General features: G+C 50.0%; 12 protein-coding genes across 12 annotated transcripts; 6 read left to right on the top strand and 6 right to left on the bottom strand.

The window, feature by feature from the left end:
• Positions 1-342: 342 nt before the first annotated feature.
• On the bottom strand, positions 343-3066 carry APL6 (AP-3 complex subunit beta). The gene is made up of 3 exons (XM_018271085.2): positions 3000-3066; positions 2786-2928; positions 343-2676 (listed from the first exon to the last, which is right to left on the bottom strand). The coding sequence occupies exons 1-3, from the start codon at positions 3037-3039 to the stop codon at positions 427-429; spliced, it is 2433 nt and encodes an 810-aa protein (XP_018134055.1). The 5' UTR covers positions 3040-3066; the 3' UTR covers positions 343-426.
• A 96-nt stretch (positions 3067-3162) lies between these two features.
• VE01_01567 (uncharacterized protein) lies at positions 3163-4613 on the top strand. Its single transcript, XM_018271086.2, has one exon. The coding sequence runs from the start codon at positions 3435-3437 to the stop codon at positions 4239-4241; it is 807 nt and encodes a 268-aa protein (XP_018134054.1). The 5' UTR covers positions 3163-3434; the 3' UTR covers positions 4242-4613.
• On the bottom strand, positions 4465-5797 carry VE01_01568 (uncharacterized protein). The gene is made up of 4 exons (XM_018271087.2): positions 5436-5797; positions 5217-5305; positions 5010-5160; positions 4465-4921 (listed from the first exon to the last, which is right to left on the bottom strand). Exons 1-4 carry the CDS (start codon positions 5731-5733, stop codon positions 4740-4742), a joined length of 720 nt encoding a protein of 239 aa, XP_018134109.1. The 5' UTR covers positions 5734-5797; the 3' UTR covers positions 4465-4739.
• Positions 5798-6380: 583 nt separating this feature from the next.
• VE01_01569 (uncharacterized protein) lies at positions 6381-8025 on the top strand. Its single transcript, XM_018271088.2, has 2 exons — positions 6381-6615; positions 6666-8025. Exon 2 carries the CDS (start codon positions 6748-6750, stop codon positions 7936-7938), a length of 1191 nt encoding a protein of 396 aa, XP_018134108.1. The 5' UTR covers positions 6381-6615; positions 6666-6747; the 3' UTR covers positions 7939-8025.
• A 366-nt stretch (positions 8026-8391) lies between these two features.
• On the bottom strand, positions 8392-10534 carry VE01_01570 (uncharacterized protein). Its single transcript, XM_018271089.2, has 3 exons — positions 9536-10534; positions 8543-9486; positions 8392-8490 (listed from the first exon to the last, which is right to left on the bottom strand). The coding sequence occupies exons 1-3, from the start codon at positions 9867-9869 to the stop codon at positions 8446-8448; spliced, it is 1323 nt and encodes a 440-aa protein (XP_018134225.1). The 5' UTR covers positions 9870-10534; the 3' UTR covers positions 8392-8445.
• Positions 10535-10921: 387 nt separating this feature from the next.
• On the bottom strand, positions 10922-12154 carry VE01_01571 (uncharacterized protein; the record flags this gene model as incomplete). The annotated part of the gene is made up of 1 exon (XM_018271090.1): positions 10922-12154. One exon carries the CDS (start codon positions 12152-12154, stop codon positions 10922-10924), a length of 1233 nt encoding a protein of 410 aa, XP_018134226.1.
• A 361-nt stretch (positions 12155-12515) lies between these two features.
• VE01_01572 (uncharacterized protein) lies at positions 12516-13671 on the top strand (the record flags this gene model as incomplete). Its single annotated transcript, XM_018271091.1, has 4 exons — positions 12516-12811; positions 12859-13276; positions 13333-13481; positions 13533-13671. 4 exons carry the CDS (start codon positions 12516-12518, stop codon positions 13669-13671), a joined length of 1002 nt encoding a protein of 333 aa, XP_018134223.1.
• Positions 13672-14339: 668 nt separating this feature from the next.
• On the top strand, positions 14340-16756 carry VE01_01573 (uncharacterized protein). Its single transcript, XM_018271092.2, has 7 exons — positions 14340-14723; positions 14781-14845; positions 14900-14943; positions 14998-15078; positions 15132-15282; positions 15354-16305; positions 16354-16756. The coding sequence occupies exons 1-7, from the start codon at positions 14608-14610 to the stop codon at positions 16604-16606; spliced, it is 1662 nt and encodes a 553-aa protein (XP_018134224.2). The 5' UTR covers positions 14340-14607; the 3' UTR covers positions 16607-16756.
• A 447-nt stretch (positions 16757-17203) lies between these two features.
• CCT1 (Choline-phosphate cytidylyltransferase 1) lies at positions 17204-19619 on the bottom strand. The gene is made up of 5 exons (XM_018271093.2): positions 19504-19619; positions 19405-19452; positions 19266-19351; positions 17602-19212; positions 17204-17545 (listed from the first exon to the last, which is right to left on the bottom strand). Exons 1-4 carry the CDS (start codon positions 19544-19546, stop codon positions 17683-17685), a joined length of 1707 nt encoding a protein of 568 aa, XP_018134221.1. The 5' UTR covers positions 19547-19619; the 3' UTR covers positions 17204-17545; positions 17602-17682.
• A 263-nt stretch (positions 19620-19882) lies between these two features.
• On the top strand, positions 19883-21760 carry VE01_01575 (uncharacterized protein; the record flags this gene model as incomplete). Its single annotated transcript, XM_018271094.1, has 2 exons — positions 19883-20442; positions 20506-21760. 2 exons carry the CDS (start codon positions 19883-19885, stop codon positions 21758-21760), a joined length of 1815 nt encoding a protein of 604 aa, XP_018134222.1.
• Positions 21761-23105: 1345 nt separating this feature from the next.
• VE01_01576 (uncharacterized protein) lies at positions 23106-25077 on the top strand (the record flags this gene model as incomplete). Its single annotated transcript, XM_018271095.1, has 4 exons — positions 23106-23348; positions 23405-23740; positions 23787-24138; positions 24188-25077. 4 exons carry the CDS (start codon positions 23106-23108, stop codon positions 25075-25077), a joined length of 1821 nt encoding a protein of 606 aa, XP_018134219.1.
• Positions 25078-25109: 32 nt separating this feature from the next.
• Positions 25110-25996, bottom strand: VE01_01577 (uncharacterized protein). Its single transcript, XM_018271096.2, has one exon. The coding sequence runs from the start codon at positions 25893-25895 to the stop codon at positions 25407-25409; it is 489 nt and encodes a 162-aa protein (XP_018134220.1). The 5' UTR covers positions 25896-25996; the 3' UTR covers positions 25110-25406.
• Between the last annotated feature and the right edge of the window lie 5 nt (positions 25997-26001).

The raw sequence follows: 26001 nt of genomic DNA on the forward strand, positions 1-26001 counted from the left end.
GTTCTCGCCGCCACCGCTACCCTCCTGCCACAGAGCCCTTCTCGTCACCGCCTGGTCTCGTCACCACGACGCCCGTTCGAATTATAAGATGGCCTTTATATAGATCATATTTAACCTCCTCAAAGATTACCGTGAACTAGATAACTTCTAAGTAGTTCAAAGTCGCGTAGAAGTCCTCGATCTCTCTCCGCATTGGATCCGGAGCGTATTGTAGATATTAATCGAGCTTCTTCAAGAAGATCTAGGTGGTCGTATTGTGAGCCGAGCAACCGTAACAATCAATACATGTATCCAACTTATTATAAGTTTGCCTCACTTTAATAAATACGATGGATCATCATGGCCGTTGCACATTGTTCACTCTATGGTTTTTTACCCTGTTCTATAATATTTGAAGATTTCGTTGGGTCTCATCTATTTCCAATATCAACGCTTGATAAGCTGGTCACCCTCTGCCCCATCATCACTTTCTTCTTCACTTTCTCCATCATCTTCATCATCAGTCTCCTCTTCGCTCTCCTCTTCATCCTCCTCTTCGTCCGAACCCTCTTCCTCAGACCCCTCCTCCTCCTCCTCTTCTTCACTTTCCTCTTCCGCCAACCAATCATCCAGCGTCTTCGCCTTCTCCTTCCCCTTCCCTTCCCCCTCACTAACTCCGCCCCCATCACCATTCACTCCACTCCTCCCCACAACCGTCTTCCCGCTCCCTGCCGCCCGATCCAGCATTTCCCCAGCCGGCACAGACTTTGCACTGGCCTCACCATACGCCTTCTCCTCTTCCCATTCCCTGAGACTCGGATCCGGCTCCTGACCCGCCTTCACCCAATCCGGCAATCCTTCGTACCCCTTAATCCCCATCCCGCCCAAGCTATCTCCAATTACCAAACTTGCTGAGCCTAGCATAAACCCTTTCCTGCTCTCGCTTGGGCTCGGTACTTGCGGTACCAGTTTCGGGGCCAGGAGCATCAAGGTAGCAAGCTGTGTAGAGGAGGGAGTGGAGAGGAGGGAGCGGTAGAGGCGGAGACGGTCGCGGAGATCGTAGGATGTGTCGTATCGCGCGAGGAGGAATATGTAATTCCATAGTAAGACAATCGGATGCTCTTCGTCTGGGCTGGCAAAGTGTGGTTGCTTAAAGTCTTCTTGCTGGGAAGGCGACGCATCGTCACCTCCGTCAGGCCGAGACCCACTGTCGGTCGGCGCTGGTTCTGCGGAAGCTTGGAGTCGGTTGAGGTAGTGCAGGTATACCTTCGCAGCGAGCAATACAATCTGTAGCTTTGCAGGCTCAGCTTCGTCTGTGAAGTTCTTGGCTAGAATGCGTAACACATCAGGCGCAATGTTGTCTTCTTCACCTATCCCCGAGAATTCCCCCACAAGCCAGATGATGGTGGCGCGAGCCTTTGGGCTCGTGGTGGTATCTAGGCTCTTTGCTAATCGTATAACCGTCTTTATATGGGAGTCTGGGTCTTGTTGGATAAGATGGCGGATCACAGTCAGCGATTCCGCAACCAGGTTTCCATCTGGGCTGCTAATTTGCTTCAGCAAAAGTCTCATGCAGCGTCCCGACGTTTGCGCGTCCGACTGTGCACAACGTCCAATAGCACGAACGCTCTCACGGACCAGTGCTCGATCAGACCCCGATGCAAAGTGTTCAAGTTCGTTGAGTATGAGGCTCTTAATGTGGGTATCGCAATGCGGGAATATCAGGGTAAGCATTTCCAACTTAAGCTCCCAGACTTGTGCTGGGTCGGTAGTGCGAACCAGGAAATGGGAGGCAAAGCGGACGAAAGACTGTGGCTGTGAGATTGCAACTGAGACAATATTGTACAACGCAATATGTTGGATATCTTGGGGCCCACGGAGGAGGGCAACGAGAGGCCCAATCGTGGACTCGATATAAGAGGGTGTTCCGAGGTTGACGTATGCACGTGCGACAGCCACGACGACTGCTGAATTGCGGCTTTGTAGCAGAGGCTTGATACTCTTCAGAAGAAGTTCAAGGTCGGGATTTATCACAGCAACCTCCTCGGAGATTTCTTCTTCTGCTTGGTCTTCCTCGTCTTCATAAAACCCCTTAGTTCCATTCTTCTTCTTCACAGTTGTTGTCCTTCGCGGAAAGCATCGCCTTGCATAAATAGTCATCAGCTGCAATGTCGCCAGTTGACTCCATTCATCCATATCCACGAGTTTCTTCACAAGCCCTCTGTAATGCTTATGGATCAAATCGAGCCTCTCAGGGCAGATCTCCATAAAAGTCTTCACTGCCGCACCAGCCACGTAATATTGCTTGTCTCCCAACAAGGTCGACAGGTATCCTAGCAGCTGCGGCAACGTTCCCGGGTCCAGTCTGTAGCATTTCGGGATTGCCAGCGCAGCTGCTCTCCGTACGTGGGGGCTCATATCACCCAGTCCCTTCCGAATCGCCAGGGAAACAATCTGGCTGATCACTGGGACGCGAATCCCCGACATCGTTTTGAGGGCCATGGCCCGAACTTGGGGATTCCCATCAGATAGAGATTTCTGGATTGTGTTTATGGAGAGGAGGGCGAGGTCGGGCTCAGCTTCGGCGTGGCTTAGGAGATATATGTAGACCAGCTTTTTTATTTCGAGGTTTGGGGAGGCGACGTTTTTGACGACTGAGGAGAAAAATGGGAGACATGGTTGAGAGCGGTGCATCAACTAAATAGTATCAGTATATGCCATATTGTAGCTTCTTGGCTCAGAGAGCGGACGCGCTTGACCCAGTTGTTTTGGCGGCTGGGGGACAGCTATTATAAGGGACACATACAGTTATAACCTTCCTCAGTCCATCAAGGACCTCTCTTTCGTTCCTGCTATCAAGCAGCTTCCTAATCTGTGCCGTCGAGAGGCTCTTCTGAGTGGAGCGCGAGCTCCGTGCTGCCTGAGCCGCATCGATGGTTAGGTCTCGAGCTATTCCCTCGTCAGCATCATAGCCCGGAGGGTCATGGAATGGAAAAATGAAGAAAGACATTACTACATACCACTTTCCAGCAGGCTGGAGATCCGAGACAGCGACTCCATGCTTGGGACGGGGAGCACAAGGAAACGTGCAACTTGGAGCTGTAGTGGGGTTAAGCGACGGTGACGACAATGACGCTCGTGCACCGACGTTTGGGGGTCGGCAATTATTAATTCCTGAGAGCATGCGACACCGACGTCGAGTTCTGGGATTAATTAATATCTCCCATTGAGGTTCATGGTTACGACCATATATCTAAAGTCTGCTTTCCAAACCAGACGACCAACTAACAGCAGCCACTAACAAACTAACGGCGCGTTGACCGGTAGCCAGGAACCCGCGTCTGCCGGGCTGCAGTGACAGAGACAATTCAGCAATAGCGACAGCCACGATGACGGCCCCAACCTCTAGTCCTTGAGTCACTGCTCCCGTCTGGTGATGGGATAACTATGATCAAATGGCGCCGGCATCACCAATCGCCGTTCCTCCAGTTACGCCACGCGTTCTACTCGATTATATCCTGACCTCGACCTCATACCCCACGACCCTCCTCGTCTGCTCTCCGCGAGCAGCCTTCCTTTCGTCTCTACAGAACTCAGCATCTACCTCTTCGACATTACAATCCTCGACATCGACGCTCCACCTTCTTTCTCTCTCTCCGCACATACAAACCATATTCACACCCACGCTCTCCCACCTCCGCGCCTGGCTCTCTGTCGCAGACAGCAGCTGCGCCGCACCGGCCCCAGCTTCGGATCCAGTAAGCAAGGATGCAATAGATACCGTTAAGCATGGCAATGGGAGAAGCCAGCTGGTCGTTTTGGGTCTGGTGAATATGCACAAGGGAACAAGCGAATGGAGCGTGCAAGGCTTGAGTTCAACGGCAGCAGCATTGGTAGAAGCAGGACAACGGATGGGAAGGAAGGTTGTACTGGTTGAAGAAGCTGGGAGTGACGCGACCAGGGAGGGTGAAGACGATGAAGGCGAGCCTGTAGGGATTGAAGGCGTTGAGGCTGAAGGGGATTTGGAAGAAATACATGGCTTGAATGATAATGGCGAGCTGGTGGACGACCGCCCGGTTGAGGTTGAGCAGGTAATAAAACGGCAGTGGGGTATCTATCACAAGCGGTTACCGATGCTAAATGGTAGCTCCAAGACGGATGCCAATGACTTAGAGGCAGCGACTTGGAGTGGAAGGACAGTGGAAGTCGGCATTGTGCTGAAGCGGTGGTTTAGGTTCACAGGCGAAGATATGATACCATGAGGCCATGATTGCAAAGGATTTGGTGGCTTTGGCATGCACAGCTGGAGAGGCAGTACAGAGAATGGACGTGACATATTTGCTACACATACATCGAATACGTTGGAGGCCGACATATATTCACCGTCGGGCCGGAGTAGCAGCATAGCTAACCCGGTGTAATTTAGTCCTACGGGCCTGACAAATGCTACCAGTTGGCCCGGGGCATAGTTAGGACTATCATGCTGTGGACTCTGTCGAATGGGTGTCTACATTCCTCACTTGAATGTATGCTATGAACTCAATTTCATGTCCCAGTCTCCAATGAATGACATAATTCGGATAATGATTTGAATGCACTCTTGATGATATTTTGTACAATCGGCAACTCTCGCTACCACCCATCTATCACTCTTCTCTATCACTATCAAGCCATCATGATACACAAAATCCACCGCTCTTCCGCCTCTATTTATCTTGCTGGAACCCCGTTTATCAACTATTAACCAAAACCCGCTCAGCTTAACCAATGACCAGGTTGGTCTCGTCCGCGAAGTCGTACTCTGGAATCTCGAGGTTGAGTGGTGCAGGTCCCTTGCGAATACGGCCGGAGATATCGTAATGAGAACCGTGGCAAGGGCAGAACCATCCGCCGAAGTCACCAGCCTCACCAATGGGTACGCATCCCAAATGTGTGCAGACACCTAAACGCGTGCTGTTAGTATAGGTTCCTACAAAAAGTTGTCCCGAAAACAGGAAATTTCGGCATGTTGCGTCGTTGTTTGTACGTACCAATCATGACCAACCACTCTGGCTTCTTGACACGGTCGGCATCCTTTTGGGGGTCACGTAGCGACTCAATCTTGATATCCTCGGCCTCCTTAATCTCGTCGGCAGTACGGTGACGGATGAAGACTGGCTTTCCACGCCATTTGATGAGAACCTGGGTAGTATAGTCAGTCTCTGGGTCTCAATTCCGCTCATAAAGAAGGTACGTACGTTCTTGCCCTCTGGGATAGCAGCAAGGTCAACCTCGACCTTGGCCATGGCCAAGACATCGGCAGATGCGGACATGTTGACAAGGAAATCTGCAGCAACCTCAAGTCAGCAAATCATCCCAATTGGCTCCCATATTCCATATTCCGTCGTCCTTTAGCCTTCGCACAGCTTCTATATCCCCAATTGATCCCTTCCAACCCTCTTCAAAGATTCACGTACCCTGAACGGTAGACTTGGCACCCGCGGCGGTGATCGCGCCCATCGACCCAACCATGAAGTATTGGAACAGGAGGTTGCTGCTCTTGGCATTCTTGCTCCTGTATTTGCTGAAATCGGGGATCTGGCTGGTATTGGCCTTGCTGGCGCTGGCCTTGAAGGGGCTCTCGAAGGCCGGGGCGTTGACGCCGGACTCGCCCGAGGCATTTTTCTGCGTAGTCGTGCTGAGCGCGCGCACGCTGCCTACGGTGCGTGGGGCAGCACGCAACAGCGCCCGCGAGCTGTGGGTGAGAGATGCCATGTCGTAGGTGGGAGGTTGTGCGTGGACAGAGGAGACAAAGAGCGACGAATTGGATGGATGGGTGTTGTCGGATTGATTTTGAGGTTCGGCAAAGTCAAGGTCGTATAAGCCGCTCCTGATTGGCTCGTGCTATTTCTACTGGTACGCCACGTGACTCTCGGTCATTAATGGACCTCTCGTCATAAACATCTCGACAAACATGATTTGATCTGGGCTCAGGAACAGAAAATCTACGATTGGCCACGAAATGAGCAATTATGTGCCATGTCTCGTATGTCTCATGTTTGGGAGCATAAATCTGTGTGTAACTTTACTCAATACTGTTTTTTTTCCTGTGTTTCTTCATTGAGTTTATCACGTGTATTTTGTCACAGTTTAAGGCGTAAAATTGTTATTGGATGAAGCAATGAAGTGAAAAGTTTAAAGCATAGCGTATCAATTATCAGTTTGAGCGTGTTAGTGAATCATTTATATTGTATAATACTGTTTATTCAGAAGCAAGACTTCCAGAAATTGTTACTCCTTACGACCGCTTAAATTGGATTTGCACGTGATTTCACATTGCTGCTCAACTAGGATTAGCGTTATATACAGGTACATAAATTCCAATGTAGCCGGTGCGGGGTCGCCTAAAAATTGGGGAAAGCTCCCTGACAACTCTCATATTCCATGGTGCCGCTGTCCATAATTCTTCCTCGAATGACCCACCCCGTCACAGTGCTCTAAGGACGGCCTGAGAACGGCTTGTTGCTTTGGCTGCCGGAGAAACTATTCTATTAGAGCTTGTTACTGGGAATCTAACCTGCAGGCCACTAATTTTATTTCCCTTTAGATTAACAGCAAGGCTATTTTGTAGCTCTACCATCACCGCTGTTCCTAGCCGTATTTCTCCGCAAGTTAGAGCCGGAGATATTTACTAACAATGCAAGTAGGATGGATAAGGTTATAAACCAAGCACTGTGGACACTATGAAGCTTCTGCCAAGCAGTTTGTGAGCTCTAAAGTCTTATCAAAATGGTGAAACAAATAATTGGTTGCGTTGCTGCCTTCCTTGTCTCTGGATTCTTCTCCACAGCGACTGCCTCTGCTGTTCCTGATCCTCGTCATACGTGCCAGTATCCGACTAAAAATGCTCTCGAGGGATGTCCCAAGAATAGCATCCTCGTTGGACAGGACTCCTCGGTCGCCAAGTTCACATCCATTCAGAAAGCTATTTCATCGCTCCCAGATAATGACACCGCCTTCACTATTGTGGTTCTCTCAGGAAACTACACGGAGCAGTTGAATGTTACGCGCAAAGCTCCTATTACGATCATTGGGCAAACCCGTACTCCATTGGAACAATCAGAGAACACCGTGACTGTATACTGGTCATCCATCAATGGTGCTGGTTCGGGTCTCACCGACAATGCTTATACATCGGTCTTGACAGTCGCGCCGAATCTGAACGCCAGTCTCACAGGGTCTGGACCTACTGGGTTCCCCGTCCCTGCGGACACGCCATTTGGCAACAGCGATTTCCGTGTCTACAACATCGACTTCCGCAATGTCGCCACCGAAATAGGTGCAGGGCCATCTCTAGCAGTCAGTGTGAGCAGGGCCAACGCTGGTTTCTACTCTTGTGGCTTCTACAGCTACCAGGATACCGTCTATGTTGGCAAGCTCGGTAACGCCTATTTTTACAAGAACGAAATTGCCGGCCAGACTGATTTCCTCTATGGATTCGGAACGGCATGGCTTGAGCGCACGAATCTGGCACTGCGCAGATGTGGCGGTGGGATTATTGCGTGGAAAGGGACTAACACGACGTTTGCCAACCAGTACGGCTGTTACGTCTCGAACTCGTTTATCAACGCAGCAAATTCTTCCATTGCTCCGGCTATTGCTGGGAAATGCTCTCTCGGTAGGCCGTGGAATGCACAGCATCGCAGTGTTTATTTGAATACTTTCATGGACGCTTCGGTCTTGCCAGCTGGGTACACGAAATGGTCGAGTAATCCTTTGACGAACAACTATAACAATTATACCTTCATGGGGGAATATGGATCGTATGGTCCAGGCTTCAACTTGACTGCACGATTGGCTGGAAATGTCACCATTGTGCTGGATAAGAAGACGGCAAAGAAGTACCTCCATCCTCGGGATGTTTTTATCACTCACGAGGGCAAGCCTAATGTCAAATGGATTGACCCACGCTATCTATGAATTCGGCGCCAAGAGGAGTTCTTGGGTGGTATTCTGAGTTAGATAAGCAGATCTTAAGTAGAATAGATAAAATCAATGAGAAAATGGTGTTGGATTTGAGCTATCTGAGAATAATCCAAGTGTGCAATCGTGTAGTATCTAGCCATTCCAGTCACTGTGAATGGTACATTAATTATACTTTAACGAAGCTACCCTTTCTCATATCTCCCCGAAAGTCTTGGCCCTTTGAGTAAGTGGGCCAACTACTGTCCATAGTCTGACCCATCATATGCACAGCCAGCCTGCGGTTAAGTACGCTGATATTACAAGTAAGGCACGGCATTTTACTGGTTGTACACACTTGTACACTACAGAACTAAGCAATACACCCCTGAGACATGTCAAGCTGGACGAATTCCATAAATAGCTTTACAGTTTTGGCTAAATAGAGAAAATGACAACTCTAATATTCCACCCCCACCCAAATACCTACGGCAGAAATATTATCCTTCACTCTTTTCTATCTCATTAAGCAGCAGCAGTGCAGTTCAAACCAAGCTCTGCCACGTTAATCTGTCATTTTAGTTAGCATAATTCTGTCATATCAGGGAACTGCAAAACTTACGTTAGAGCATTTAGCCTGGCTCTTGCCACTGGGAGCCTTGACCTGGAAGTTCTCGGTGCGGATGTTCTCACACGCCTCTGGAGACGGGCAAGCAACAGTGGCGACATAGGGGTCGTACTTCTTGTTGGAGACGCCGGTGAAGTCCTTGAAAAGGACATCTGAGATGTGGAATTTCGGGGGGCGGGCAGCACAGGCCGCGGCATCCTTGACGGTGTAGCAGCCCGTAACCTCAATCGGCCAGTCTACATTCTGCACGTCGTACTTGTCATAGACGACGTTCTTGACGTAGCCGCTGCCACCACCGGAGTTCATGGTCACGTTGTCGGGGGCGCCGGGAAAGACCTTGATGCGGGCTCCGTCGCCGGCGTTGGACATGCTGGTGTTGTAGACGAGGACGTCCTCGACGATATCAACGACGCCAACGTATTGACCCAGAGAGCCAACGGAGATGCCGTGAGATCCGTTGCAGCGGAGGTTCTGGACGAGGATCTGGGTGCTGTTTGGCTTGAACGAAACACAATCATCGGTATTATCAATGATTGAGTTCTGGATAACGATGCTGGAAGAACGGTAGGTGTCCCAGCCGTCGGTGTTCTTGGCTGGGTTGCCGACAGCGGCAACCTTCAGGTTCATGTTATCAATAACGATGTTGGTGGAGTTTGCGACCAGGTTGAACCAGTTGGGCGGGTTCACCATGTTGAGGTTGGACATGGTGCCACCCTCCAGGCCGTCAATGACGAATAGGAGAGGCCTCTTGGCAGTTGGCTCCTTGACAAATAAATCATACCAGACCTGCCCTTTTCCATCGATCACGCCGCCGCCAAAGATGTTGACATCCTTGCCGCCAACAGCGAAAAATGCGCTGGAGTCTTGGAACTTGTACTTCAACGAATTGGCTTGCCAGTAATTGGTATCCGTGGTAAACGTCAAAGTTCCTTGGATATCTGATAACAGTTAGAAGCTGACGCTATGATTTCAGAGAAGGATACGTACCCCAGTCGACATGCTTCAAAAATGTCAGGTCCATGACCGTGCCAATGGTGTAGGTAACGCCTTTATCAAGGACGACATGACCGCCATTGTTGCATTCATGGAATGACTTCAAGAGAGCCGCAGAGTCATCTGCAGTACCGCCCTTGACATGGCAAGTCTTGTGTCTCGGAGGCGAATTCCTGGGCAGCTTCGTCTTCAAAGTCTTAGGACCAACATGGATTTGAGGACGGGTTTTCGGGACGCCTGGGACGCCGGGGTGATTGGATGCCGGCACTGTCAACGCATCGACAGCGAGAAGCTGGAGGGCCAAAGTAAGAACGTAAGAGAGCTGCATGATTGACACGTGATTATCGAATTCGATGTGGATGCAGGCATATTGATTTGCGGAGCTCTTCTATATAAATATCTACGCCTCAATTGAGGGGAACTGTGCAATCTCTCGTCCAGACTTGGCTCTATCCAACAATACAAGAATAGGAGAATATTTACTCCGTGAGAAGAACGCGCTTCTGCACCTCGTCCCGTTTGAGCAAAGATGTTCCGACGTCAATCATCAGATAGAAATGCTAGGACCCTGGTCTCGTTTACATTGGCGTCTGGGGTTTTCGGCTCGGGCACGAGGTGATCGACCGCGAGCCGGTTCTGTTAGATCCAAGGGTATCCTTGGTTGGTGGGTTTAAATTTCCCCAACGCCTCCATATCAGCCATTTTTTTAGAGTAGCAAGGAGTCCACGAGCTTCGTATAAAAAATGTGTTTATGACGAGGTGTCGTTAAAATAGGTTGTAGGAGCTTCCATTTACCCGGATGTTCCCGTCCCCCAGTATGCATGGGGTCAATTTACCCAGAGGCGTCCGGCAGGCATGTTCATTTACCCAAAAGCCACCGGTATGCGTGTTCATTTATCCAAAGGTTTAGCCACGCTGGGTCGTCCGAGGTTCATTGCCCATTGGCTCGAAAATACATGTCAATCGCGACGAAATCAAACTCCCTTGCTGGTGCCGCGCCATACAAGCAGATCAGAAGGAAGTGCCTCTCGCTCAAGCATTTTGTTCCCCCGCACATCAATGCATGGCTAGGGCTGAGTGGGGTACTGCAACCTTACCAAGCCACAGGTACCGACGGGTGGGGAAGATTGCGGAGTAGCCGTGGTAGCCGTGGTAGCCGTAGAGCTGGGGTTCTCATCAGTTCTTACTTTACAACTCTTCGTATCTCGGTTAGCAGCAACATTACAGTGGCTTTCTCATTAGAGCAAGTTATGAAGTGTCAAAATATTTGATTCTCCGTCTGAATAAGGTTTTCCCGGCCTATTTACCCGCCTGTCACTTCCTTCCCGACTACAATCCACCAACCATGTGCTGTGGACCTTTGTTCGCATCTCATTCAGCTCATCCTGAAGCCCCTGAGCTACAGGTTATCCCAGCGCTGCTACTGACACCATTGCAGAGGTTCTTGGCCGTGCCGCTCGGTGGGTTCACGGCGTAGTTGGTGAAGTGAATATCACAGGATCCCGTGAGCTTGCAGTTAAGGTTTGACACCACTGGCGCATACTTGGAGTTGGTCGTGCCCTTGAAATTCTTGAAGTTGATCCCCGTCAAGCTTGCTGATGCCGGGTTCGCAGCGCAGTCCGCATCAGACGACGCGCCGTAGCAGGTTTGGATTTGAGCAGCATACTCGCATCCGTTGACAGTGACCCCGTCATACGTGACGTTGGAGACGGTGGAAGAACCGTGGCTGGATCCGCCGTTGTACAGCTTAATGCCTACTGCCTTGGTGCAGTCGTTCATTATGGCGTTTGTGACATATACGTTCTTGACAGTATCCGCGTTGGTTTTACCAAGAGATCCGACAGAGAGGCCGTGACTAGCACCAGAGCATGTGACGCCATCGACAGTCACGTAGTTGCAGCCGCCCTTGAAAGCAATGCAGTCATCGTAGTTGGTGATTTTCACATCTTTGATGGTGGTGTAGGTGCTCTCTCCAACGTCAAATCCGTCGGTGTTCTTGGGAAGGTTGGTGGACTTGGACGCGGCATCCATGGTCAGGCTTGCGTAGTTCATGTTGGTTGCGGCACCCTTCTGGTTGATGAAGACGTTAGGGGGGTTCTTGATTCTGAACCCCGAGGCGACGAGGTTGGAACCACCCAGAACATTTAGCACGGTTGGTCGTTTAAGTGATGAATCTACTGCGAAAATATCATAGGCGTTTTGGCCGTTCCCATCAATGACGCCGGTACCAGTGAGTGAGCGGAATTTGGCTCCATTGATGTTTTTCATCAAGATAATTGCTTCCTGGGTGGCCCAGTACGTGGTATCACTGGATACTTTCAACAAAGCTTCAAACTGGAAATCGCAGTTTGTGCAACCAGTGAAATCCAGCATAGTCCGGATGCTGTAGGTCTTGCCAGCTGGAAGGACAATTGTGCCTCCATTGCCACATGAAGTTATAGCTGCTTTGATGGCTGGAGTATCATCCTTCGAAGTGTCGTCAAGACTGGCTGGAGTGCATGTAGCCCGCTTTGCATGGGCCACGCGGTCTGGCACGAGCCCATCTGCGGGTGCAGCAAAGGTAGAAGTAGCCCCAAGGGCAACAAGAAGCAGATTGAGTGAGAGAGCCAACATGATGAACAGTGGGGAGCAAAGAGTCTGGAACGAAAATCAGAGAAAGGGAGGTCGCCGGCAGCAGCTATATACACCCTTGTTATGCCATGCCGTACGGTAAAACTAACGTGCCAGTGAATTGATAGCCGTTGAAGACTGATCATGTGAAGATCGGCATATAGTGCTGTCAGTTCATTTAAGAAATTTTAGAGTTCCTCCTTGGTGGAATATCCCTGTATTTGAAACGTATCGGTGAAATATAACAACACTATAATAACTGGGTATATGATATTATCTTTTGTATGTATAATAAACATAGGTGCCCTCGAGAAAAAACTAGTCGAGCAACTCAACCATCTTAAAAATCTTGTCGTCTATCATCATGAAGTTTACCCTCCTTGTTTCAGGAGCCTTGGCTCTTCTGGGGATCGGCGAGGCGATGGCCGCCCCGAGCCCTGCACTGGTCAAAAGAACGGCCCGCACAAGCACCCCTACCGGATGCTTGACGGTTCGGGGATCAGGGACTAAGAGTGGTGAGTATTCAACCATGACCGCTGCTCTTGCTGCCTTGGGTTCCGGATCTGCATCTGCATGCATCTTCGTGTACAGCGGTACATATAACGAAGCATTCCGCATCGCATACAATGGTCCATTGATTCTGTATGGTTATACTGCCGAGTGAGTTATATCATCTATTCACCTTGCAGTTTCTAACCTTCTCATAGTACCGGCACATACAAGTCCAATGTAGTCACCTTCCAGCGTAGTATGAGTTCGACGGATGCTGGCAACCTTGATGCCTCTTCAGTGGCCAACATTGTAAGCGCCAACTTCAAGGCCTACAACATCAACTTCAAGAACACCTATGGCTCCGGGTCCCAAGCCGTTGCTGTAACAGCCAATGGCGACAAGCAGGGCTTCTACGGGTGCGGATTCTACGGTTATCAGGATACTCTCTATGCCAAAAATGGCAAGCAGTACTATTCCAATTGCTACATGGAGGGGGCCGTTGATTATATCTTTGGAAACGCTGCTGCTTGGTTTGGCGAATGCACTATTGCAAGCAATGGCGGCGGCGCCATCACTGCTACTTCACGAGAAGATCCAGCTGATGCTTCCCGCTACGTCTTCGACCACAGCACTGTAGGTTCCTCAAGTCGCACAGTAACTGCGTCGGTCCAGTTTCTAACATATAACAGGTTACCGCTGCCTCTGGGGCTAGTGTCGTTGGGAAGGTGTACCTCGGCCGACCGTGGAGAGTTTTGTCTCGCGTCATGTTCCAAAACTCTGTGCTAACAAACGTCGTGAATGCAAAGGGCTGGACTACCATGGCGGACGGAGCGACCCCGTAAGTAGCTGTCCATCTTCATACCAAAATACAGAACTAACAAAAAGACAGGATCTATACCGAGTACAACAACAGTGGTGCGGGAAGCGATACCTCGTCTAGACAATTTTTGACCGCGTCCTCGGCTGCGATTAGCAAAGAGACTGTGTGGGGCAGCGATTGGAAAACTTGGGTCGACACATCCTACTAGGAGCCTTGCTACCAGTTCGAAGTTTCCCCGCGGGGTGGAGTGGGATGTAGTGGGGATGATGATGGGGTAGGATATCTGAGGGTAAAAATGTGAAATAGTCCGTCCTTCGTTGGGATCCACTACCCCGGGTTTACGATTTTTTTACTTCTTGTCTATAGCCTACTTGTTTATAGTCTTGATCTTGAAATCAAATCAAATTCAGTGAAATAGGTCCCAGTTTCATTAATAAGGAAAGAGCTTCAAATTTTACTGATGTAGGCCAGAAGCCTCTAACATCGGCTGCACGGCGATACGGTCAGTCTATGCACAGCTAATATAAGAGGAGCACCTAGTCTTACCGCTCCCGAGAACCACGAGTTCCGTTCCACATCACGGCTACACTTCCCCGCGACTTTTGATGACAGCACATGGTCCATAGATCCGTGTTCCTCATAGAGTAATTACTATGAAGTAGTAGGGAAGCGTCGTCAGATCCTCCACGGCCCTTGTTCGTTACGGATACTCTTTAGGATATGTCGGCGTTCGTCGGCTCCTCTCCGCCCGAGTATTGAACTGTAAGACCAATGGTACCCTAGGTATTTTAAGAATAAGGCCCACTTGGCACGCCGGGTAAAGGGAAATCAGACCAACGTTTAACCGGACCTGGGGTTTTCGACTTTATCCACTAACATGTGTTGAAACTGTGGCGACAGTCTCCAGTCCCCACGATTACAGTCCGTTCGTATGGTGGATTATTCTCCAGGTTTTGAATCCCTATCACGCTTAAATTTCCCGTCATGGCACAAGACCCAATGTCTTGGGCCAGTAATGTCGCGTGGAGAATGGATATGGAATTTAGTTTTTCCATCTGTAATCGCAGTTGGTGCTTTCGGTGGACGGGATGTAGTAAAGGGGGCCCAGCGTATCAATGAGAGCTTCCTATAAGAATGTAGGCCCATGACATTTTATAGGAATCAGCTTGGCTCTTTCCAACAACTCCGCGGATACTGCTCATTAATACCGCCTTTGAAAATGGTTTTCTTCAAGACTACAAAGAAGAGATGGTACAATTGGTAGGCAATTCTCACTCCACGAGCCGTGACCACACACGCTAATCCTATCCGCTTCAGGTACATCTCGCTCGTTGCCGCAGCATGCATGGTGCTGTACGGTTATGATGCGTCGACCTATAATGGTAAGTTTGATATGTCAGGAACGTTATAAACTATAATTATGTTAACACGAATAGCCTGCCAGAACTCCCCTCATTGGGTGGATTACTTCGACAACCCCGTAAGTATAAATCTTGCCCCTATCTAGACTCATGCTGATCACGTGATTATACAGAATTCCTACACTCTCGGTCTCATTAATACGTCCTACAATATTGGCGGCATCGTTTCTGGTTTCTTTTTCGGCGGGCCAATTGTATGTTGACCTCCAGTCATTGTGATAAAGTGTGGCAACTGACAGCTCTAAAGGCCGATAGATTCGGGCGAAGATGGGGAATGGGAATTGGTTGCTTCATGACCATCATCGCTACTTTCATGCAAACATTTGCACCTGAGCATAATGTTGGTGTCTTTATCGCCGGTCGTGTCATTATTGGACTTGGCCAGGGTATTGCATTGAGTATGTGCTCCCATTTTTGCCTGCCCCAATCATGACAATCAAAGAGCTATAGCTGACCGGCATACCCATAGCTTCTGGACCAATTTACATCGGAGAGTTGGCCCCTACCGAGATTCGTGGCCAAATCATGGGCTTCTGGCAGTTGTTCTACTCTGTGGGATCCTTCATTGCATACTGGATTGCATACGCCACTGGACTTCATTCCGAGGCCTTGGGCCAATGGGACTGGAAGTTGGTCATCATCTTCCAGATTATGGTCCCTGCAATCATCTGCGTTCTCTTGCCATTCATTCCAGAGACGCCCAGATGGTACATTCAAAAAGGCAGAATTGAAGAAGCAAGGGCATCGCTCATGAAGATTCGTGACACACCTGAAGAAGTCGAAGAGGAGATCTTGATGATTCGCGAGGCAATGGCATACGAAAACGAAATGAACAGTGGCAACCAGGGTCTATCCCAGTACAAGGCTTTGCTTACGGACAGGTCTGTTCGTAAGCGTCTTTGGATTGCCTTCATTATCAACGGCGGGCAGCAGCTCACTGGCCAAGGCAGTCTCAACTCATACTCGTCGCAGATCTACAAGGGAATCTACAAGGATAAGCACACCATCGATTTGATCAATGCCATCAACGGAACTTGCGGTATTCTGTTCACATTGAACGCTGTCTGGACTGTCGATCGATACGGCCGAAAGTTCCTCTTCATCGTAGGAGGAATCGGAATGGCAGTCTGCATGATCGCTTTTGCATCCGTCGGCATCGCCACCCCTGACACCTTCTACCTGTCCAAAGGAAAGGAAGTTCTCACCAAAGAGCAGCCCGTCGGCATTGCCCTCACGTTCTTGCTCTTCCTCTTCATCTTCTTCTACAAGCCAACTTGGGGTGCAACCACCTGGATTTGGACCGCTGAAGTCTTCTCGATGAACGTCCGCGCCCAAGCTGTCGGCATGTGCTCGCAGTGGCAGAACGTCTCCAACCTGATCTTTAACCAGTTCTTCCCAGTCTTCCTAGCCAAGGCTAGTTTGTAAGTCTCTCAACCTCCTTGCTGATTTCCATAGCTAACTTGTCGCAGCTACACCTTCTACTTCTTTGGTGGGATCAACGTTATGCTTGCCATATTTGTCTTGTTCATCGTCCCAGAGACGAGGAACGTCATGCTGGAGGAGATGGACACTCTCTTCGGTGGACCTAACCATATCGAGAAGGGAGGAGCCCAGCTCTTTGAAAATGGTGACGACAAGGTTGGTACTACTGCAAACACGGAGCTCAAGAACATCGCTGTGGAGGAAGAGCATGCGCCCGCTGTTGCTGGGTCAAAGGTTTAGTGGTTGTCTGGTTGGAAACTCTGTGTCGTTTGACATGTGAGTGGTACATCATGGCGAGGAAGAGGAGCCTTTCTAGAGGCCGGTTCTATACAGCAACATAAACCACAATATTAGCGAGCTAGTCTCTAATATATTTTAATTGATTGCTGGAACAATAACTGCGTACGCAATTTATATGGTTTATTTGTTTGAATGTGACTATGAGTGCATCGGGGTCTGGCGTCTCTGAGTATGAGTATTCAACGCCCAGAATATTCGGTTTTAAAGCTATGCTACCCACGCCCATCCCATCGTTGTGATATTGCCCCTGTAATAGTTCTCATGCTCCATCTAGGCTTGGAAATACGATTGTGAAGAAAGGAATGTGCTAAAATCTGCTGCCGTTGTATAGATCTCCCAAATGACTTGCAACGCTTGTCGTCAACAATACAAGTAAATTAACACTACTCATGCTTTCCAAGATATCAGAGAACAGATTATATACGTCTGGGGATCGATAACTGCAACTAAAGTCAATAGAACTTTTCCCCTGTTTAATTTTCCCGTAGCTAATCTTCTGGTTTTTTTTTATGTATAATAATATTTAATTATCAAGGTATTTTATTGATAGTTGCTATAATTTTCAACAACAATAATATAGTCTACAGACTACTTTTAGTCCCCTAGAAACTATTATAGATATTGTATATCTTAGGCTTTGAGGCAGCATTAATAATCTACAGTGTTTAAGTTTTTATATCCGTGTAGTATGCATTCAACTGTCGAGAGTACTCGAGCAACACTGGTGGCGTATAATACCGTGACAATTACCATCGGATCAGTCATCACTCACAGCTTCCGTAGAGGTTAAAGGCTTGCATGTCATTATTTTACGAGTCTTTGTTTATTTAACAATCAACAAGATAGTGGTCGGTGTCAATCATCCCCATTGTTGCTCCACTGCTCAGGGTCTAACTTAATCACTGCACTGCTCAGGGTCGAGCTTAATCACTCACGAATTCCATAATCTTGAAAACGCTTGCTTGATATTCATGTCCATTATTTTACAAGCTTCGTCTATTTAACAATACACACGCCTAATGGCCGTGTCCATCATCGCCGTCGCCACGCTGTTCAGGATCCAATTTTATCATCGTATCTATGCGCATGATCGATATGCACGCCTCGACCGCCGACTTCAATTGCCTGATCTTGCTCATGCTTGGCTCAAGCACGCCAGCCTTGATCTCATCGACCACCTTGCCCTTCGTCAGGTCCAACCCGTAGTTCTTGTAGTTCTTCTTCTTCGCAATGCTCTTCTCGTCCTCATTCGCATCTCCGTCCTTGATGCGCTGGGATAAGGCGTGGCGGGAACGGAGCTGTGCAACGAGTTCTGAGGAGTCCTTTGCAGCGTTGACAGCAAGGGTCTTGGGAATGATGAGGAGAGCCTGGGCGAATTCGCCAATGGCGAGCTGCTCGCGGGAACCAACGGTGCCGGCGAACTCCTCCAGGTAGATGTGGAGAGCTGTCTCGACGGCGCCGCCACCTGGGACGATGGAGCCACTTTCGAGGGTACGCTTGACAGCGCAGAGGGAGTCGTGGACGGATCTCTCCATCTCGTCCAGCTGGAAGTCGTTCGCACCGCGGAGAATGATGGACGCAGAGGTGTGGACCTTGGTGCCCTTGACCAAGATGCACTCGTCGTCTGAAATTCTCTCCTGGACAACCTCCTCGGCGTAACCCAACGACGAAGCCTCGAACTTCTCGTCACCGTTAAGGTCGGATAGCGAGGAGACGAGGGTAGCACCGGTGGCTTTGGCGATTCTGCGAAGATCCTCCTTCTTACAGCGGCGGACAGCCATGGCACCCTTCTCGATGAAGAGCTTGAGGACCAAGTCATCAATTCCCTTGGTGGTGAAGATGACGTTTGCTCCGGACTTCAGGATCATCTCAACTCTGTCCATAACGATACCTGACTCGCGCTGTCTGATTTGCTCAAGCTGTTGCGGGTCGTCGATTGTGATGTGAACTCCCAACTTCATTCTCTCCTTTTGTAGGTTCATGTCTAAAACGGCGATCTTGGCATCCTTGACATGGGTAGTCATTGCCTGCGAAGCGACAGTGCAGTTAAGCGCGTATCCCTTCACCAGAATAGACTCCAATGCCCCCTTTCCGTGAGCCTTGAGGATATTGACTGCCTTGACTGGGTATTTCGTCTCATTTCTGTTGTTTGTCGACTTGACTGCCTGCATAGCATCCACAACCATGTTCGCAAAGAAGTCGGAGTCAGATCCGATAATTTTGCTGGACATCGAGGTTTTGGCGATGTTGATGAGCGATTCCCGTCCGAGGTTGTCGACCTTCACGCTGATGTTCTCGTGCATGTATTTGACGGCTTCGCGGAGGGCAAGGCGGTAACCTGTGATGATTGTGGTTGGGTGTATGCGGTTCTTCATAAGGTCGTTTCCTCGTCGGAGGAGCTCTGCTGCTATTATGACAACGGAAGTCGTTCCATCTCCAACCTCCTTATCTTGCTGTTGTGCCAGCTCCACCAAGATTTTTCCGGCCGGGTGTTCGACATCTAATAGAGACAGGATGGTAGCTCCGTCGTTTGTAACCGTAACGTCCTGTAGGAAAACGTCAATAGGGGAAATAGGGATAGATGTGGCATCGTGCGTACTCCTATGTCATCCACCATCATCTTGTCTAAGCCACTGGGGCCAAACGAACTCTTCACTACATTGGCAATGGCTTGAGTAGCGAGAACTAAGAACTTGTCAGTATGTATGTCTGTTGCTGGGGTGTATAATCTGCCATACCATTCTGATCACGAATATCTGATCCGCTGATCTTTGTTCCTCCCAGGACTAAACATTTATCAGTCCATATTGGTTAATATAAGCAGTTGGATTTCATACAAAGCGTTCCCGCATTCCTAGGCTGTTCGAATAATCCAGACATGATGGCGTATATGGGTCTGTAGCAACACTTTACTGCAGCTATCTCAACCTCACACACCGTCGCGAAAATGTTCAGAGACGCGGCGAAGCTTGGACGCTAGCAACAACAAGGTTAGCGCCAAAAGTGCTGGGGTGGTGTCGGCTAAACCGCGCTAATGGTGGGGGGACAGCGCGGGAGGTCACTCGGACTTCAGGGTTCACACACCGAATGAGTCGAGAACAATATTTTGTTGTCCACCTGACAACTCGACACTGATAAGAACTTCAACCCCCAAATTCAAGCCATATATACATCTACAGACGCCGAATACAATATCTACTGTGATATACAGTGAGAATGGCCTCGAAGGGCCCAGAAGCTCCTGCAGCGCAACAAATTATCGACAATGCGGCGAACAAGATTTCAGAGGCGGTAGGAGGGGTTCCAGCAGTGCAACAAGTTGTCGGCAATGGCACAAGCAAGCCTGCAGAGGGCGCAAGCGGAGCCCCATCAGAGACGTCCAAGAGCGCACTTAAAAAGGCAGAAAAGCAGGCGAAGATGGCCGCAGATAAGGCGGCGAAGGCTGCTAAGAACGCGCTTGTAGTTGGGCAGGGCAAGAAGACAGACGATATCATTGGAATAACCGTATCCAAGGAGGAGGACTTTTCTGCATGGTATCAAGAGGTTGTTGTCAAGTCGGAGATGATTGAATACTATCAAGAGATTGCGGGGTTCTTTATTCTGCGCCCAAGGTCCATGTTCATTTGGAACACCATCAAGAAATGGTTTACTGCAGAGATTGAGGAGCTAGGCGTGGAGGAAGCCAGTTTCCCTATGTTCTTGTCGCAGAGGGCGATCGAGAGAGAGAAGAAGCACGTGGAGGGTTTCGCACCCGAACTTGCTTGGGTTACCAAAGCGTCAGTTACCCCGCTTCTCCCCCTTCACCCTCAAGCACATTTCGGCTGCTAACAGTTCAACAGAGGCGACAAAGACCTTGAGGCTCCAGTTGCTGTCCGTCCCACTTCCGAAGTTATCCTGTACCCATTCTACGCGAAGTGGATCCGAAGCCATCGCGACCTTCCCCTCCGCCTTAATCAATGGAATACCGTCGTCAGATGGGAGGCTAAGCAGACCACTCCATTCCTCCGAGCACGTGAGTTTGAATGGCAGGAAGGACACACCGCATCCGTGTCAGAGGAACTGGCTGGAAAGGAGGTTCTCCAGATATTGGAGTTGTATGCCAAGGTTTATGAAGATCTGTTGGCTGTCCCGGTCGTTCGTGGGAGAAAGACGGAGAAAGAGAAGTTTGCTGGAGGATACTATACCACGACTGTTGAAGGATATATCCCATCCAATGGCCGCGGAATTCAAGGCGCCACGTCCCATTGCCTGGGCCAGAATTTTAGCAAGATGTTCGACATTACGATTGAAGATCCAAACCCAAAGGCTGGAGAGAAACCCGGCCATATGCACGTCTGGCAAAACTCCTGGGGCATGTCGACTCGTGTCATTGGTGTCATGGTTATGATCCATGGTGATAACAAGGGCCTAGTCCTCCCACCAAGGATTGCGCGCGACCAGGTCGTCATTATCCCAGTCGGAATCAACAAGAGCACGACTGCAGAAGATAAGGAGCGCCATTATGATCAATTGCAGGCCATGAAGGCTACGTTGAAGAAGGTTGGTGTTCGTGCTGATTACGATATCCGCGATGGTTATACCCCAGCTTGGAAGTTCAACGACCACGAGCTCAAGGGTGTCCCTCTGAGACTTGAGTATGGTCCAAAGGACGCAGCCAAGAATGTCGTGAGCTACGCTCGCCGTGACACTGGAGAAAAAGGAACTATTGCCATTGCCAACCTCGCGACTGAGGTCGCTGAGCTCCTTGAGACCATTCAGAAAGACATGTATACCAAAGCCGAAGCTAATTTCCGGGCCCACCGTATCACTGTCACCAAGTGGGACGATGTTATCCCCGCCCTTGATGCCAAGAACGTTGTTTTAATCCCTTACTGTTTGGCCGAGAAGTGCGAAGATAAGATCAAGGAATTGACCACTGTCGATGACTCCGCCCACGAGGGTCCCCTTGAGAAGAAGGCCCCAAGTATGGGCATGAAGAGTCTCTGCATTCCCTTCGAACAGCCAGAAGGTATCGTGAAGGGTGAAACCAAGTGCTTGAACCCTGAGTGCGGAGCATTCGCTGAGAAGTGGTGTATGTTCGGAAGAAGTTACTGATGGGGCTCATTATAAATGATCACAAATGAAAACTTCAAAGCCTTGCCTCATTTATTAGTTATTCCCACATGCTTGGAGCCACCATCAGGCCTGTGAATTTGCATAACTGATCCCCAACCAGAGCTTGGCTCTTGCATTTCATGTTCTAGCTATTTGAAATGTACGAATGCCTCTCTATTACCGCTCGTACATATAACTCCATGGCATTGTGATCATCAAGTCCCATAGCATAACTAAAGTCGCCAACAACCAAGCATTATGGTAGATCCAGAATGCAATTGAACATGTGACCCCTGGGGCAATGATAGATATACGTTTTAGTTTTTTGCTTGGCAGTCTCTTATACTTCCAACGACAAGAGTCGGAAAACCAACCATAGCTTCCAATTGCTGAATCATGGCCTAACGTAGATAAGTTGGTAGCGCCATTTCAACAATACCAGAAAAATACCCATTGGCATAATAAAGGTTATTTCTACTCTTCAAGGGACGGAGCTTTGTCGTCTAAGATGCGACGATTACAAGGATCTAGTTTACCCCTGAAGGGGTATCGGATCCCAACCTGAACCTAACCGACAAACCCACAGCGACAACAGTCGTCTCATCGCGGGCCAGAACCGCCCAAGCTCAAAACGCAGAATGTTCCAACAGGGTAAACTGCAAGTAACTTTCATCTGGTCTTGTAATTTTCCTCTTGCAATTGTCTGACCAAGCGCTTACCACAGAATGATCCAATCGCAATGGGCGCGCTCTATTTAGGCTACCATGCCACCCGCGCCGTAGACTTGAGACGTCTCCAACGTGAGACTGGAGATCCACTGCTGCGTCCGATGTCTGCACAACCCATGCCTGTGGATACCCTTGGGGCTCTGTTTGACTTTGCCATGTTACCTCGTCTACCCATGAGAATACGAACCCCCACGGGGCAGACATAGAAGCTGATTGGGTTGATCCTCCGGGGCATCTCCTACCGCTCTATCAAATCTAGTAAAGGTTCCATTCTGAAATTCCGGAGAGTTTCTGTTAAGTGTCCGGGATATCTAGAGCCGCCTATCCGTTCCCTGCTCAGTATCAGGGAAATGATAGTTGCGTATGCTTGGCAACGCCTCCTGGAATTGTTCCATGAGGGCACACATATAAGACCTAGGTCTCCTCCGATGCTGTTTGCCTCTTCATTCGCATCTTCTTTTCATTTTCTGTACTCATCGACAGTCGTTCTTTTCTACACTAGTTCTGTGAACTATTCTTTTCTATACACGTTCTTTACTCGCAGTAGTATTTGTTAACATTATCTTTTTGGGCCGGTCCTATTTACCTTCTACGACTATCTTTGAACAACCATCAAAATGAAGTACGATACAGCACTTATTCTCATCGCCTTCTTTGGCTTGAGCCAAGCAGCTCCCATCGCGGACAAGCGTAGCCAATTGCTTCCTCGTTATGCAATCCGAGGTCGCGAGGTTCCCCAGGAGCACTCTCACAACAAGTTCCTGGATTCCGTCAGGACTAGTTTGAACTTGAACAACCCTGATCAGATTCAGGACCCTGTCTTTGGTCTGCTGGGAAATGCGGCCGCGGCAGCTGGACAGGTTTGTTTTTGCCATTTATTGCAAAAAAAAAATTGGGGTTGCTAACACACAGACAGGGGAAAGTTACCGATACCGATTGTCTGCACCAAGCAACGGCCGACCAGGCTTTCACAAATGCAAAAGCTGCTGGCGATGTCGTCGGACAGACCAATGCTCTTGTTTTCGCTGCCCTTGAGCGCAACACCGGAAGTGTTGGTCTCGAGAGTGTTCTATGCACTGCCATCAAGGCCGTTAACCCTGAGATTGCTGCTCTTAGCCAGCATCAGGATCCGGCTGCGACTGGCGCTGCTGCCAAAAACAAGGCCATTACATTGGAACTTGCGAGGCAGATCGCCTCCATTGGCGGCGACCCAACGGTTGCTCTTCAATCCGGCACGTTCGCTCCAGGAACCGTAAGTAATTCAATGTTGTTTCTAAAACTGCCGCTAACATTGACAGATTGGCGACCCAACCGGAGCTGGAAACACCTGTGATACCGTGGATGATGTCGAGGGTTGCATTTTCAGCCAGAATCTTCTTGTCGAGGACGCCACAATCGACGAGATCAACGCCGCGGTAGCAGGTGTGACCGCTGGTGGAAACGCTGCCGCTGGTGGCAATGCTGCCGCTGATGTCGCTGCAGGATCAACATGCCCTGCTCAAGTCACTTCTACCGTCACAGTTGTTGCTGCCGCGGCTACCCAGGCAGCAGCAAACTGCCCAGTTCAAGTCACTTCCACCATCACCGTTAATGCAGCTGGGGCCACTCAGGCTCCAGCAACTGGGAACGCAGCAACGGGAGCTACTGCTGGTAAGTAACAAGATCCAGCCTGCTTATAGAATAGACCTAACTTTACCAGGCACAAATATCCAAACCTTCACTGGTTCTCTTGGAGGCGCAGCACCAGCGATCACCAAGTCCGCGGGTGACCGCCCATTCACTGTCAACGGTAACACCTTCGTCAACATCGGCGCAGCATTCCAGCGTTCGTGTGATATCCAGAACAACGCCTGCTTCAACGCTGTCAACTCCGGCGCTCTCTCAGGAGGAACCGCTCAGTGCCAGCAACAACAACAAGCATGCAACGCCGCCGGCAACGCCAAGCGCGATAACATCCCATCCCTCTTCCAGCGCCAGAGTGCATTCGGCTCCTGCGCGGATCCCACCATCCTGTTCGCAGATGGCCTCGAGGGACGCGACACCGCTGCCTTCATCCCAGCAAACCTCGGCGATTTCAACCACGGCTCAGCCCAGAAGATTGGCATCATTGCTCAGTTCATCTGCTCTCAGCTTGAAAGCTCTTGCAAGGCCGGCGCTGATGCTGTCGCTGCCTGCAATGCTGGAGAACAAGCTGCTGCTGCTCTAACTGGCCAAGCTGCCGCAGACGCCTTCAATGCGGCAGTCACTGGCGGGTCAGTAGTCGCTGCTGCACCTGCACAGGCTGCGACTGACAACGCCAATGCCAACGCCGATGCCAGTGCTAGCACCGATGCCACTGCTGCCACCGGCACCAACATCCAGGCTTTCACCGGAAACCTTGGTGGCGCCGCACCGCCCGTCATCCAGGGCACCGGCACCAAGCCCTTCTCCGTCAACGGCTCCACATTCGTGAACCAAGGCGGAGCTCTCCAGCGCTCTTGCTCAGTGCAGCACAACGCCTGCGCAGATGCCGCCAACAGCGGTGCCATCTCCGGAGGAGTTCAACAGTGTGAGGATCAGGAGAAGGCCTGCAATGCTGCCAACGCCTAATAAGCGGGACATAGCGGGGGATTTAGTTTATTGTCGACGATAACGGGGTTTTGTACTAGCATGGAGTTGGTGTTTTTAAGATGTTGTATGAATTATATTTTTTTTGCGGATGAGCGCCTGTCTTCTTGTGATGCTTCTTCTATAGACCATTGCGCCTGAAATGCCAGATCAATGACAATGAACATGTTTATGCCCATCTAAAACGTCCAATATTGTACATTTCCCAGCGCCGGCCTGCCTCGAGCATGATGACAATTCCCCAAAGCCACTATCAAAACATGATACAGCCATTCCATAGCCCACACCAGCTCCTGTCAAAATTTCTGATTTTATGACTCCTCTATCGCCCTCTCTTCCAGCGCAATCACCGCATGCTCCAACTCCTTAATCCTCTGTCCAAACGCCCTCCCCTTCAACTCCTGCTGCACCTCTCCCTCCCCCTCAATCGCCTCCGCCCACGCCTTCTTTAGCTTCTCCAGCTCCTCCCTCGTCACATCGCGATCATCTTGTGCATACGTAGCATTCGCCTCCGTGCTCTCACAGGCGATCTCGAATTCGTCCTTCGCTTCGGCATACATCTCCTGCAGGCGCTCCGCGATCTCGTCGGCGGGCGAGCGGCCGGAGGACGACGCAAATGCGCGGTGCGTGTAGCTGGGGATTGGCACTGGGGCCGCTGGGGCGCGGATGGGAAAGTTGTGTTGCGGCGTAACGGACGCGAGGGCGCGGCGCTGGGATGCTGGGAGGAGAGGGCGGAGAGAGGTCGCGGTTCGGCGGGAGGCGAGGCGCAGGGCGCTGAGGAGTGGAGTTGGGGTCGACATTGTTGATGTTGTTGGGACTGAAGGTATAAAATTCGAGACTTGTGCTCGGATGGTGGAAGTATGTCCTCGGAGTTTATTCGGGCATAGGTCCAGTAATCCCCTTGAC

The sequence above is a fragment of the Pseudogymnoascus verrucosus genome (assembly GCF_001662655.1).
Source record: "Pseudogymnoascus verrucosus strain UAMH 10579 unplaced genomic scaffold scaffold_4, whole genome shotgun sequence".
Lineage (NCBI taxonomy): Eukaryota > Fungi > Ascomycota > Leotiomycetes > Thelebolales > Thelebolaceae > Pseudogymnoascus > Pseudogymnoascus verrucosus.